This window comes from Lissotriton helveticus, chromosome 6, assembly GCF_964261635.1.
Source record: "Lissotriton helveticus chromosome 6, aLisHel1.1, whole genome shotgun sequence".
Lineage (NCBI taxonomy): Eukaryota > Metazoa > Chordata > Amphibia > Caudata > Salamandridae > Lissotriton > Lissotriton helveticus.
The window spans coordinates 297,826,392-297,841,444 of record NC_136067.1 but is presented as its reverse complement, the minus strand read 5'-3'; the positions used below and the strand labels follow the sequence as shown (position 1 = coordinate 297,841,444).

The 15,053-nt window shown below is 44.1% G+C and overlaps 1 protein-coding gene across 1 annotated transcript in view; it reads right to left on the bottom strand.

Annotated features, from left to right (window-relative positions):
- Positions 1-3,656: 3,656 nt before the first annotated feature.
- Positions 3,657-15,053, bottom strand: part of WDR35 (WD repeat domain 35) — a 501,592-nt gene continuing 490,195 nt past the window's right edge. Inside the window, exon 28 of the mRNA XM_078647744.1 lies at positions 3,657-3,973. Coding sequence (XP_078503870.1) covers positions 3,811-3,973 — 163 coding nt within the window. The 3' untranslated portion in view covers positions 3,657-3,810. The remainder of the gene's footprint in view (positions 3,974-15,053) is intronic.

Genomic DNA, 15,053 nt, shown 5'->3' with positions numbered 1-15,053 from the left:
GTGAGGCCTGCAGTTTTGGCCTGCAGGTGGCGATAGGCGACCACGTCCCGAAAGAAGGTTCACATCACAGGAGGGGGATAAAAGTTTGCGGCATTTAAAAACCAGTGGCTTACATAATGTCATCGACTTTCACTTAAAATAGTCACTCTCAGTGAGAGACGGGTAGATTCCATGTGCGGCAAGAGGGCCTGTAAGCCGACATCACAGGGTGTGGATAGAGGGGAGGGTGTAAGTAGGGAGGGAGAGCGAGAGCAGGGAGATGAGAGAAGAGTTGAAGAGAAAGGCAGAGGGGAAAAGAAATTGTATTGAGGCGGTTGATATAAAGCAGAGAAGAGAGAAACAAAGGGGCAATATGTAGGAAAAAAGGCTTCATTTGTGTAGCTTTCGTGAGTGTCTGCCACCAGGACAATTAAATTCACTCAGTGAAGGCGCTGTTTAACAGTGGGCTATACAAAACTAATCTATCAGGTTTTTTTTGCTTAAAGTCCAAAATCATTGTGTTGTTTGAAAGTTTATTTGTTCAGGCAGTCCTGTATTTTTAGTCATCGCCACTTGTATGTTGGACCGGGGAAACCCATGCTTGAATGGGAACAAAGCTAAGTGCCTACTGTAACGCACAAAGGAATCTATTTCTTATATTCATTTTATTACAACGACATAACTGCCGCCTTCTACTCGCAGTGAAGTGCCTCTCAAAAAGTTTCATACGTTATCAAAATGTCACTCATATAGTGAGATGCGTGATGAGAGATAGCATATGCGGGTATGGGATAAGAGAATCAGTGCATAGGCTAGTAATAGTGTTTATAAAAAAAAAAATTAAAAAGACATTTACCGTAAACCTCTTGTGCTCGTCTGATGGCTCTGATCGTCCAGCGGCTGTTCCAGCGAAAGCAGGCCGGGCTGGGCGGAAGTCAGGCAGCCCTCCTCGAGACAGAGGCGGGGCCTGACCAGAAGCAGGAAGTCGACCGCGACCGGAGCTTCCCAGGAGGCAGGCTGCAATGGCTGGCGCAAGGCTCCGGAGCAGAGAGAGGAGAGCCCTGCATGCAGCCGGCGTCCACCCGGGAAGCCAAGGAGCGGAGTGCCAGTGTCCCTGTGCCCGTTGACGCCGGAGGGAGCAGCCCGGAGCGGGACGAGTAGAAGTCCGGGTGAGTGGGGCTCCGTGCTTGCGTGTCTGTGTGTATGCAGGGGGTGCAGGGCGGCAGTGTGTATGTGTGTGTGTGTGTGTGCGCCTGTGTGTGCGTGCGTGCATGCAGAGGGGTGGGGGCCACTCATTTAAATGTAAAAGTAAATATGACGCCAAAATAATAAATAAATAAACCAGCAGCTTGACCCATTTATTCACTGTGATGCTTCCGATAATTAAAAATGTGCCTTTACAAAGAAGTGTTTTAAAAAGAATACCAGCGTGCATGTTCATTACAAGACGGCTAGAAATAATTACTCATGATGTTCAAAGCAAGCCTGTTCATTTCAAGCTACCCTCAGCCAGCCTCGGAAAAAACGAAAGTAATACAAAAGCGAAACTGACACTGCCACTGCAGACAATGCTGCGCGCTCCCGAGGTGAAATCCGGCACTGAACACGCTCGTAACACTTTGGTGTCCACTCTCCTAAAAACGGATCACATTAGTTGTCGAGCTGACAGCATTCATGCTTCGCATGAATGCTAACGTCAGCTCGACCTAAAAAGGGGGACAAGTCACATCCAGGGAATTATAGGTCCATAAGTTTAATTGATTCATCTCAAAAGATCATGGGTCGCCTCGTACTAGACAAAATCCAGGATTGGCTTTTCTATTTTTATAAATGGGGTTGCTAAATTCTTGGAAGACACCCCAACTGACACTCCTAAATTGTCGGGCGTAAGAATTCTAATTCTTATGTTCGCCGATGACACCCTCCTACTAGCAAAAACTCTGAGCGGCTTACAGCGTGCATTAATACTTTTTGAGGAATTTTGCCTTATGCAGGGTCTCGAGATATATGTCTCAAAAACTAAATATATGACCTTTAATCCGCAAAAATCCTCGGGAGGAGCGATGCTGCTGAAGAAGGCGAAAGACTTCACATACTTAGGCGTCATTATTCAGAACAATATGAACTGGGGTAAGCATCTGGACATGGCAACACTGAAACATCGCCAGCAAGCGGGTCCCATATTATCCGAATTTATTGCATCCTTCACCAAACCAGTCAGTCCGGTTTTGACCATCTACAATATGAAAGTTGTCAGTGCAGTTTTATATGGGCGGAGATATGGGGCTTTAAAATTCTTTCCAAACTGTCTGTAGCGGAAACTAGCTTCCTCTGAATAATTGTTAACCTTCCACAAAGCACCCCGTTACAGCTATTACTTTACAAACTAGGTAAGAAGGCTTTGGCAGATAGTGCTAGACTACGGCCCCTGCTGTACTGGCGCAGAATCTAGACAACTCCTGAATTGTCACCTTATGCTGAGGGTTTTAAAGATCTAATAAAACTGACTGTTTTAAGAAAATTTCTTGGTTACAGCAGGTTAGATCTGTATTAACAAATATTGGTTTGGTGGCCTTATGAGAGAACCCTGAGAACACCCGGTTCCCGTTGAAAGAGCAAATTAAGGAAATTTACTGAGGATGGGTGGATGCCAACACTTTTAGGAATAGTGATCCCTCAACATTGACGGGTCAATTCCTTGTGGCCAAACCAATACAAAAACTAGAAGCTTATTGGGATGCTATTACGAAGCCATATGATAGGAAGCTTCTGTTTCAACTGAGAGTGGGTACCTTACCCGGTAAATTGTTTAATGCGAAGTGGGTGGCAGCTGAGGATACTTAGTGGCCTAGTTGCAATGAAAGTCCAGTCTCTTTGGCCCATTTGTTATTTGTGTGCCCCGCCTATATAGTTCCAAGGCGAATATGGCTTGCTCCTCGTCAAACCCTGGGCACCAGTAAATGTGATGTGGCTTTGAGATTAATTTGTACTGAAACATGGTCACCACTTCTCATCGCCATAGTCAAATTTTTAGGATGGGCCTGGATTATAAGATCCAAAGCAACATTGGCATCATGATCAATGTATATTATGTATTGTACCCCCAAATCTTTTATAGACCTGTATATAGATGAGTTTATATATGATTTTGGCACCCAAATGAATTATACTGTCCGTTGTACCATCTTTATTTGTATTAAGAGCTGGGTTTATATGAGCTGAACACACTGTTGTTTTTATAATCTTTTTAATGGATTGTTTTTATATTTGAGAGATATCCATTTTATCTGTTTTTATTGGATATTTTATGTACTGGATCTTGCTTTTATGACAATCAGTCGAATAAAGCTTTGTTGATGATGATGATAGATTCTGACAATTGACCCATTTGCAAACGCAAAAATTCTTGATACATGTGGTCCAATATTCTCTGAATTTTCTGGTCGGACTGTTTGGCCGACTTGGAGTTCTCCTAGAAGCATTCTTCGTAGATCTTCTTCACTGGAGCGGGGTAGGTTGATAAAGTATTGCTCTTCACAAGACGGAAGGCCAAGGTATTACTATATATTCATATTTATTTGGGGTGTGCATTCCAGACAACAGAAGTAGCAGCCTCACAATTGTAAAAAATACCTGCGTATTTGATGACTACAAAAATACTTCTGCACTTCAAAACCTTTGTTTAAATCCCTTTATATTTCAAAGTGATAAAATGCTGGTGTGTTGTAGAAAAGCACTGCATATAAAATATTCGTATAGGTACATAAATAGTGATATGTTTAAAAATAGTCCAAAGTGTTTTCAAGCAGAAGAGAATCCCGTTCCAGAACATCACTGCGTTAATGCCACCACCGAGCTGTGGCAGAGCGGACAGAAGCTGTAGTTGCTGATTTCGTGATCTTGGACACAATGTTTGCACACGCTGCACATCCAGAACTGGTACTCTGTGATAGGACGTCCGGAGGCAATACACGTCGGAAGCTTCCCTTCTCCACTGTTAGTACAAAAGTGAAATAAGAACATAACGTAAGCATGGTTTGACAATTTTGAGTTCAAAATACACATAAATATTTGATGCTATTAAAAATATAACATGCAAATTACATGGAATGAGTTTGCTCTCTGAAAAGATTAAACGAAATGAAAACTCATATAACTTTAACTGAAATCTTCGACACATAATTCAATATTTAGAGATAGCAGGCCAAACAGAGATGTGCCTGAGAGAGGGGGCCAGAGAGAGGGGGAGAGGGGGGGGGCCAGAGAGAGGGGGCCAGAAAGAGGGGGAGAGAGAGAGGGGGCCAGAGAGAGGGGGAGAGGGGACCGGGGAGAGGGGGGGAGAGAGAGGGGGCCAGAGAGAGAGAGAGAGAGAGAGAGCGCGTGAGAGAGTGAGATAGAGCGTCAAATAGAGAGAGAGCGAGCTGGAGGGTCAAATAGAGAGAGAGAGGGAGGGAGATTTTTACAGACACCTGAGACGTCCTGCTGAGATTCCTTATTTTAATTGTGCAGATCCGTGAAAGGGGTACCACGTTTATGATACCACAGTATCATAAACATAGCATTGGACATGTGAATGTCTGTGGTCTCATCTGAATCATCCGTTCTACCGTGTAATGCATGCAAGTGTCTCTCTGGAACAGGATGGATTTGGGAACAAGGTGGGAGGGGGGTCATCTGACTGATATGAAAATCAGGTATGGCCTTTGGTAGGAAAAATAGCAAGATGAGTCAGAAGGGAACGCTTAAGGCCTTATTGTGATGAAAGATCGTGTTACTTTCCTAGGAGCAAACAGCATGCAGCTCACTGACTCTTCTACCTGAAGGGAAAGTCTCTAAGAAAGCATAAGACAGGTATTGGAAATATGCAAGGTGCACTTGTTCGACAGGCACGCCTGTTACCATATTAAAGTACTATATTTCACAACCACAGAGGGGAAGGTCTACTTACTGGAGTAACCTCCTTGATTCATTCTAGAAAATATTTAATCATGAGAATCATGAGAGGAGCCCTGAGAAGGACATTTAAACAGTATCAGCTGCCAAATGCACCTTAATAGAGGAAATCTGCAATCGAGATTTAGCCAGGATAACCTAATAGGTTTATACTATTTCTTCTTAACAAGGTCTCAGGATTGGCTGCCTCATTAGACACTTTGGGGCAGATTTACAATAACTGACACATTCCTGCAGATCAGCAGGGATGCAGCAGTTATTTTGCGTGATGTTAGGAACCCCTTGCGCCACCATGGATGCGCCCTATTTACAATGCGGCGCACCGTGGCGCAAGGAGAGACAGATGTGTGACGCATCTGTAAGTGTATAGGTGACGCAGTGCTGGAGTCGTATCGCAAGCACAACGCAATTCCAGCACTGCTCAGGGGCATCCTATACTTGCAGTGCTGTGCAATTTCTGAAGCAAAATGGCAGCTGGAGACTTAAGGCTTGCGGTCCATGTTGAGGAGCATATCTCCCCAGCCCATGGGCACCTAGCAGCACAGAAGAGGGACTGTTGAAAAGGGCAAACTGAGGTTTTCCTTTCTGATAGTACCTGAAGGATTCCTGCTCAAGGATCCCAGCTAGGCAGCAATTCCTGACCAGGAACCCATCAATAGACACTAGGATCTGGGGACTGTCCAACCTTAGCAGTTGACCCTTCCTTCGGGGCAATTCAATTGTGACCATTGTCCCTTTGGATTTAGTTTCTCTGTGCTTGGTGGCCTTATGCCCCTCTCAGCTGAATTTAACACCATGCGTGCGGTGCAGATTTCCGCGCTGCGCTGCAGTTCGCAAAAACCCGCGGTTCATGACGAGCTCAGCTCAGCTCGTCATGAGTGTATGAGAGGTGTACCTCATGACGAGCTGAGCTCGTCATGAGCGTCGAAGGGGATAAAGCGTGCGGCAACCCCTCTGTCAGGTGACTTTTGCTCATACATTGTAAACCTTTTTTGAGAGCACATGAGAGTCTGGGCCCTAAATCACACCTATAATCTGTACAGCTTTGTTATGTCATTAAAATGGTTATTGTAACTGCATTTCAATTTGCCTTTTTGATGTTTGTGTTGCAAGTTTAAGGAATTTAGTTTCTTATCTTAAAGATTTTTTTTTTCAGTCTGCCAAGCCTGACCTTCATGATTGGTTTGAGTTTTGATTTTAATTTAATTACTGCTCGCTATATTTTCAGCCTCTAATACTTTTGTAACCATTTTCACTTGCATTTATTCTCATTTTCTCCTCATATCACACACACACACTTATCAGCATTCTCAGTGCATAGCTATGAGTACCTTCACATTGTACCGATTACACAGTATTTGAGGAGAACAGTTTTACATAGGAAACAGATATGGCCTAAGCCGTAAGTCACGTAGAGGAGGAGACCTCTGAGGCTGGTTCCGATACTAAACCTGAGAGAGAGGATTATGGATAAGAATCTATGAGTTTTCAGTTGGTGGAGTTCCATCAGAAGTTCGCTCCTCTTCCAGTAATTCTGAAGAACATGGCCATGCAGAACAGTAAGGCAGTTGTGATTTCCCATCATGGCTGCAACCCGCGCAGCTGAGAGACAGGGGTATACTACAGTCCATGGTGTGCATGCAGGTTCTGCATCCCCTAATCCCTCCTTTCCCTGGAGAATAGTGCAACTTTTTTTCACACATTGATTATTTCCAACATTTTGTTGAGGAAGTTTTCCACAAGGAAATTATGCAGCAAACACATTGTTATGTTACGTTATACTTTATTTGTGAAGCACACGTACACCAGATTGGTTTCATGGCGCTACTCTAAGGGTGCTAGTCCTGGGATGTTACTCGTATGCCTGTCTAAATAGCCATGTCTTCAGAAGCCTTTGAAAACTCATGAGGTCTGTGCAGGATCTGATTTCTAGAGGCAGGGAATTCCAGTATCTGGGGCCCAGTATGGCAAACTTTGTTCCACCAAAATGCTTCAGTTTGAAGGAAGGTAGAGTCAGGAAATGCATATGGGCAGATCGCAGATTGCGTGTTGGAGTGTATCTTTCAAAAAGACTGTCAGTGAATTTGGGGATTCTACCATTCAGGGACTTAAAGATAATGCATCCCACCTTAAAGGCGGATCTCTTATTTAAAGGGAGCCAGGGCAGCTTCCTCAGAAGGGGAGTGACATGTTGACACCTGTTTTCCTGAAGAATCAGTTTAGCTGCCTGATTCTGTACCCGTTAAAGACAGTGGGTGAGATAAGCAGGAATGCCGACGTATAGAGAATTGGCGTAATGTATATGGATTATCACCATAGCAAGGACTGCCTCTATTTTTGCTTCCTGTGTAAGGAACCTACAAAATGTCCTTATTTTTCTCAGCTGGAAAAAGCACGTTGAGATTACAGATCCTATCTGAGTCTTCATTGTGAGGTCATTATTAATTATGACCCCCAGTGTTTTGGCAGATATTAAAGGGGTAGGGAGCTGTCCCAGATCTTTAGGCAAGAAACATTTACTGCTGAACAGTTTTTGAGGGAGTATGGAGGTACCCTGGTGGCTCCTTAGGGCACATCTTCACTTCACTTGGGGAGTTGAAAAAATGTGGAGCCCTTACATTGCTCATGAGAATATTGTGCAAACCATCAGTGGAGTGTTAATGGCCTTAGCTAATGAATTGGCAACAACCAACTTCCCATCTTTCATGAGCAAAGATCATTTTTGATTCTTCAGTATATGCTACATTTCACTTGATCCAATTGGCAACAAACAAATCAATATGTTGTCTCCTGTCTGACTTCCAAGGAAAGGCTGCTGTCCTTTCTGGATTTTGAGTTGGCCATTATCGTTAATCTTAATGCTGTAGAAGCAGTAGCCTCTACTTCATCTGTTGCAGAGGATGTTGGAAGGCTACAGGACTGATAATTTACAGACCACATTCCTGCAGTAGAGAAAAAGAGTAAACCATAATGTAAAAGCGGATTTTGCACTCTGCAAGGAAAGAGGTAGGATACATGTTACTACTGTCTCAAGAGTCAATCCAAGCAATGCCTGAGGTTTCCACCTTGTTTCACGTAATTCCTCATAAAAGTGAGGTTCTTGGAAAAAGAGTTAGTATGTGAACTGAAATGGCTGTGCATGGACACATATCTTCCATGGCCCATTCTCTGGCTTGCACATGCAGCCTTTCAAACTGTCCCATCTAAGTTGGAAAATCTTTCTAATAGCCAATACACGGTTATCCACACACCTCACTCTACAGGTCCTGAAGAAAGCCAGCGTATTTTAGATACTGGCTGAAACATGTAGGCCTAACTCCAGTATATTAGAGTCAAGTTTCAAAAATGCTTTATTCGGTATGTATGAAGACAACCATGTAGCAACAATCAAAATAAATTACAATACATCATGGATTTACATAGACTCCGATTTACCAAGCGCCATCAATACTATGTACAATATACATTTAGCAACACATGTGCAAATGAGCTATCTTAAAGTGCATGTTAATACATTTGCCTGATGATACATGTGCAAACTAGCGGGAAAGTGCAATACATGCTAGAAATACTTATTTTCTGGCACGTGTGCAAATTAGCAAAATTAAAGTGCATATAGGTACATACGACCAGTATTCGTACACAAACTGACAGTAATAAAGTGCATAAAAGTCGGGGTCATGTATTGAATTCATACAGTGATTGATTTACGTGCAAAAATGCATTTTAAAATATAAGCAGCCACATAAAAACATATATCTAGGCTCTCTAAATTAAACATCAGTTGCATCGCTTTCTTTGTACTACGAATGTTATATTTTAAAAAGATGGGTTTCAAGTAAAATTTTCTATAAGAAATATAAAATTTACAAAACAACAAAAAATGACAGCCACTCTGCTTAGATGCACCATCACAGGGGCATAAACATGAACCGGGTTTCTTAATTGTTGGGAATGCCACAAGGTGGTGCACAATCCCCAAACGTAGGCGAGATAGGACAAAGCGGTGGGAGCTTTTGCTAACAACAGTGAGGTATGATTGTAAGCCTTCATTAATATTGTATTCTAAATAAGAATTAAACGTGCTTTGTTTTGTATATTTATTCATCCTGATACTACCTGTGTGTTTCAGGAAAGTGACTTTAAGCTCCTTCTTTGACAACCCTGTCCCCAATGTTGGTTCTTCAAGAATGTCGCAACTATAAAGTGTCTTATACCAAGATTGGATGTGGCATAACCAAGGAATGTTTTAATCACATCCTGAGTAAAGTTTGAATCTTCTTTTGACCAGATTGAACTCCATAGGGACAGAGGGCGTAGGGCAATTAGGTCGTTGACATGATTTAAGCCGACTTCCCTATGTATTAGCTCGTTTGAGGCCGAAGCCGGAGCACAAAGCAAGCGTTTCAGGAAGGCATTCTCCTCATGCTGAATTAGGTTAGCACTCTTGGAATGGTATCCCCATATCCCAGCCCCATACAGGGCTGATGATATGCACCTAGAATTATATATTGACACCATCTCTTGGATTCTACGGCCCCCTAATTTCGCTGCAAATCTAAAAACGCAACTTGTGTTTCTTGCCATTTTGAAACGGACACTGTTTTGTTCATTAGCCCACCTCCCATCTCCTGAGAATGTGATGCCCAGGTAACAAAAATTCCTTACAGCTTCTAATTTCTCCCCATCTAGATAAAAGGGCCTGCTTTTTCTTGCCTTCCTACCACAAGACATTGTAAAGGTCTTTCCTTTGTTAATTATCAACTTTCTGCTCTCAGTGAAAGTATGAAATTTATTAATCAAACATTGCAGGCCATTTTGAGTCCGGGAGAGAAGGACCGCGTCGTCCGCGTATGAAAGAATTGGGATTGAGTTACCATTAGTAGTAGGGGCATCTGCTTGAATTCTTCTTAAAATTGAATCTATCTGATTTATAAAAAGCGAAAATAAGAGTGGGGCAAGCACACATCCTTGTCGGATACCTCTATTAATTCTAAAAAAGGGTGTGTATTCTCCATCAGATCCGAATCTAACTTTACTGGACAGGTTTTCATACAATCTGGCCAGGAAATGTATGATTTCAATCGGGGCACCCATTTCCAACAAAACTGGCCAGAGGAGCGAGTGTTCCACCAGATCGAATGCTGAACTCAAGTCAGCAAAGCACAAAAATAAATTGCCCTCTTTGGCTTTTGTGTTCTTGCTGACTATAAGTTCCAGGTTCACACACTGCTCCATTGTTCCCAACCCCTTTCTGAACCCGTACTGTACTGGGGATAAGATGTTATTTTCCTCTAACCAGGCTTCCAGTCTTTCTAAAAGAACTCGACTGAGGATTTTAATTGACGAGTCCAGAAGTGAGATGGGACGGTAGTTTCGCGCCTCCGACCTAGAGCCTTTCTTGTGAAGAGGCACGATGATAGACTGACCCCATGTTGGTGGAAGCCTGTCTTCTATAGATGCGTTAAAATACCGTGTCAATATTGGGGCCCATAAGGTCATTTCAGATTTATAAAAATCCATAGGCACCCCGTCAGGCCCTGGGGCTTTACCGCTTTTACTATTTTTTTATTGCTTCAGTAACCTCGGTTAAGGGCACAGATAACTGCATTTTTTTCCATTTAAAACTAGACGTTGTATCTGTAATTAAAATTGACCCATCTAAGTTAGAATCAGAGTTAAAAATCCCAGTAAAATGGGCTATCCAAGCGCTGCAACTGACATGGGAGGTAATTTCAGGAATGTTATCATTCTTTAAGAATGGGCTATTTACAATTTCCCAAAATAATTCGTGGTTTTTTGTTTCCGCAAGCATATCCAGATTCAACCAAGCCTCATTTTGCAGATCTTTTTTTCTGGCTGCTAGGGCGGTCTTATAGTTAAGACACTCCTCTCTGATTTTATCTATGTCCCTGGGCTTGGTATCAAGTGCTATTTTAAGTTTATTTAATGACTGGGCACAGTGCTTATTGAACCACACCACATGAATTCTCCTCAACTTACGACTCCTTGCTGTAAGTGAGTTATCGATTACTTTGGTTATTTTTTTAAAAAGTTGGCAAGTAAAATGCCAGGGATCACTTTTGATTCTAGACAGTAGCCTATTTCCCTGCCGCATTTTAGAAATAAGTCCTCCTTAAATTGGGTAGGGTTAATTCTGGTTCACTTAATTCTCATACCGTTAGACCTTTCAGCTGTAATCCCTTGGACAGGTCTTCCATATACATGGGTTTTTTGCCCCCAACCTGTTAATTCCAGCGATATGCTGTTATGATCGCTCACTGACTGCTCTATTACCCAAACATTAGAATAGACAGATCCATTGGATACCAAAATGTGATCGATATTAGAATGGGCGTCTCTCCCTCTAAATGATGGACACTCTTCATTATCTTTATTCTTTGTGCAGTCTAATAATTCCAGGTCTAATTTGGCTACCAAATTATTCAGCGCACTCCCATAATTAGTGTGCGGGAAGTGGTTAAAAACAGTACTACCTCCATTGAAATACTCCTCACGGCCACAGATCCCCTTCTGTGCATGGCTACATGCTTGAATGTTAAAATCACCCACCCAGATTATTACTGGGGGATCACTTGATAGCACAAGTACTTCCTCTATTGCCCGCTCTATGTCCGGTACAATCGTGCCCCGGTTGGGTCCAGCAATATTATTGTAAAAATGTACTATAACTAAATCCCTACCTTTACCATGCACTAGACGCAAGATTGAGGCATACTGAGCCACCTGCACATAACCACCAGGGCTAAACTCTGTTAGGGTAGTGGATACCAGGGTCAATAGTCAGCCTTTTGCTCTTCCTGCTGAAGGAGCTATTGCATCCACACTATATGATGTATACCCTTCAACTTGTATTTGAGCTCTGTGCCACGTCTCCTGGAGACAAATTATATCGTGGCCTTGCTTAATAAAGTTATGCCAGAACGGCGTAGTTATTTTGGCAGTGATTCCCGCTATGTTCCGGGTAATAACCTTTAAGCATTCAGCAGAGTTATCGGCTAATAAATCATAATGTGCGGTCACTTCAGGTCTCACAAAACTCACATTCATAGTTATATCCGTACTAGGAGTAACATCAAACTGGGCTATTTCGTCAATTTTATACTGGTCACTACTTACTAAGCTCGGGACAGTGTCCTCTTCTGCCCTATTTGTACACAGCAGCCCTTGGTCAATTGCGGCCATTCCCCCAGATGCGGTTGCTTCAGGTTGTGATACTATAATTTGTTCCCTCAGTCAGTCATTCTCTTCTAATGAACCAAACACCTGGAATCTGTTGTAGGTCGGAATTGTAATGTTATCCCATAGATTGTACAAAGGTGCTGGTTCATAAGCTACATTGGAGAAGTTAGGATGGGCAGTTCTATGACAGTCAACAGTCCGTGTTACAGCTTGTTTCCCTGACTGACTCCTGTAGAAATATTCTAGGGGGAGCAGGGTTGTATTATATTCATGTTTAGAGGGTATGGGTGCATTTAAGATGGAATCTCTGGCCCATTCAGGAATCCTAAAATGTATAACTATGCAGTCCCCATTTATCTCCTTTTTGCTGGGTCCCAACCAGCCTACTCTCTGTGTTGAGATAATTTGGTTTGCCCCACGCATTGGGAACCCACAATTTTGAACAAGCCAATACAAGGTTTTGTTCTTAAGGGTTTGCTGGTTTTCAAATTGGGTGGGCTTGAGCTTTGGTACGTTAGCGAGAATAGCTACGTATGGACTACATTCTGGTGGGAGGTTAATCGTTGCCGGGATTATGTTGTTAATATGCCGCGCTGGCGCTATCCTATCGATGTTGTTAAGTGTAAAACCCCCTTTCTCCCTTTGCCCCGCATCAGATTTCTGTCCCGTTATAATAGTAGAAGTATTGGTAGGTAATTTTTTCGGGGCAGTAGCTACTATAACCAGAGGCGGGGGCTAGGTGCTCTTGTTTCACTGCTAGTCAGGTTATTACCGGGTTTACCCTTTGGCACATTAGTTGTGGATGGCTTGGTTTGTGTGTTAAGATGTTCTAACAAATCTAAGTTAGCTATACCCAGCTTCTCAAGAGTCTCCACTTTGTCCGTTAGTACCTTCAGTCTTTCAGCCATCGGTGTAATGTGGGATTTTACCATTAGCTCTAGTTGATGTATGAGACCTTCCATATAAATGGGTGGTGAATTTTGCTGGGCAATAGCATGATTTTCATTCAACTGTAGATTTGTGCTCTGCTGCAATGACTCTCCCTCCCTCCCTTGTTTCAATGTGGTTTGGATTAGTCTCTTATTTTTACTCCTGTATCTCTTCCCTTGTCTATTTACGACTACCAGTTTCCTACTATGGGCAGATTTATGTTTGAACCGACCGGTTCCATGATCACTCATGCAACTTAATAGACTGGTGTTAGCTGACTCAACTATTAAGTTAATATCATTAGTACCACAGCCACCTGACTCCACTCTAACACTGGGCACATCGGTCACTGTAGATGGATGAGTCTCACTAGATTTTAAATTAGGAGTTAGTGACAGACTACTCTCCCGGGAAGCAAACACAGTAGATGGTGACTATTTTGGTGCCTGATCTAGGTTCCGCTCGTTCCCTGGCAAATCTGCATAAGAATCTAGTAAAATTGAATCCTGTGATATAGATGTTATAATAGAAGTATTTACAGGTAAATTGGCTCCTTGTGTAGTCGGGGTTATCAGGCACATGCTCGGTGGTATTGAGAGGCGTCTTTCGGTGTTTTCTATAGCAGTTACTACAACCCCGATAGTTTGTTGCAGCATTTTGTCAATTGCAGTTAGGGTTGGAAGCGGGGTTTGGGCCAGCGTTAATTTCCTAGTAGTCGCTCGTGTGGACATTGGAGTCTTTTTAACCATGGTTCTACTTGTTGCCTCAATCAGTTCTGTAGAGAGATCGTTCGCACTGCTACAAAAGTAGTTACCTTAAACGATGTTTTTGTTTGTAGAGCCAAGGGGACACGGTCCAGCCCAGTCTCTTCCGGCCTCTGAGGGCCTAAGAGGGCCCGCCCTTTGCCCGGGCTTTGCCCGGCGTCCCGCGAGGCGGGGCTTACACCAGATTTATGCGCCTTCCTGGCGCGGTCGAGTGATGCGTGGGCAGCAAAGGTTGCTGGGTGTTGTGGTCCCCAGCCCGCACTCCGCTCGGCGGTCGCGCCGGTATGGTGTCAGGACCAGCGGGAGGCAGGCGGGGGGTTCCGGGCGCAGGGAAAAGGCAGCAACCTCCCTCGTGCAGCGTGAGCAGGTCAGCAGAATTACCCCACTCAGCAGGGGCTTACACCAGATTTATGCACCTCCTGGCGCGGTCGAGTGATGCGTGGGCAGCAAAGGTTGCTGGGTGTTGTGGTCCCCAGTCCGCACTCCGCTCGGCGGTCGCGCCGGTATGGTGTCAGGACCAGCGGGAGGCAGGCGGGGGGTTCCGGTCGCAGGGAAAAGGAAGCAACCTCCCTCGTGCAGCGTGAGCAGGTCAGCAGAGTTACCCCACTCAGCAGGGGCTTACACCAGATTTATGCGCCTCCTGGCACGGTCGAGTGATGTGTGGGCAGCAAAGAATGCTGGGTGTTGTGGTCCCCAGTCCGCACTCCGCTCGGCGGTCGCGCCGGTATGGTGTCGGGACCAGCGGTACAGCGGGAGGCAGGCGGGGGGGTTCCAGTCGCAGGGAAAAGGCAGCAACCTCCCTCGTGCAGCGTAAGCAGGTCAGCAGAGTTACCCCACTCAGCAGGGGCTTACACAAGATTTATGCGCCTCCTGGCGCGGTCGAGTGATGCGTGGGCAGCAAAGGTTGCTGGGTGTTGTGGTCCTCAGCCCGCACTCCGCTCGGCGGTCGCGCCAGTGTGGTGTCAGGACCTGCAGGACAGCGGGAGGCAGGCGGGGGGTTCCGGTCGCAGGGAAAAGGCAGCAACCTCCCTCGTGCAGCGTGAGCAGGTCAGCAGAGTAATCTCTACACATATCCGCACTTCTCTATTTTAACCCTGTCATAGGGCCCATCATTAAAATTTCACTTATAAAACGGACCCTATAAGCAGTTTTAATATCACTTTCACTGCACCATACCACACACAAAAAAAACGCTCTGCTGAATTCCAGGTGTCGTAGCACACC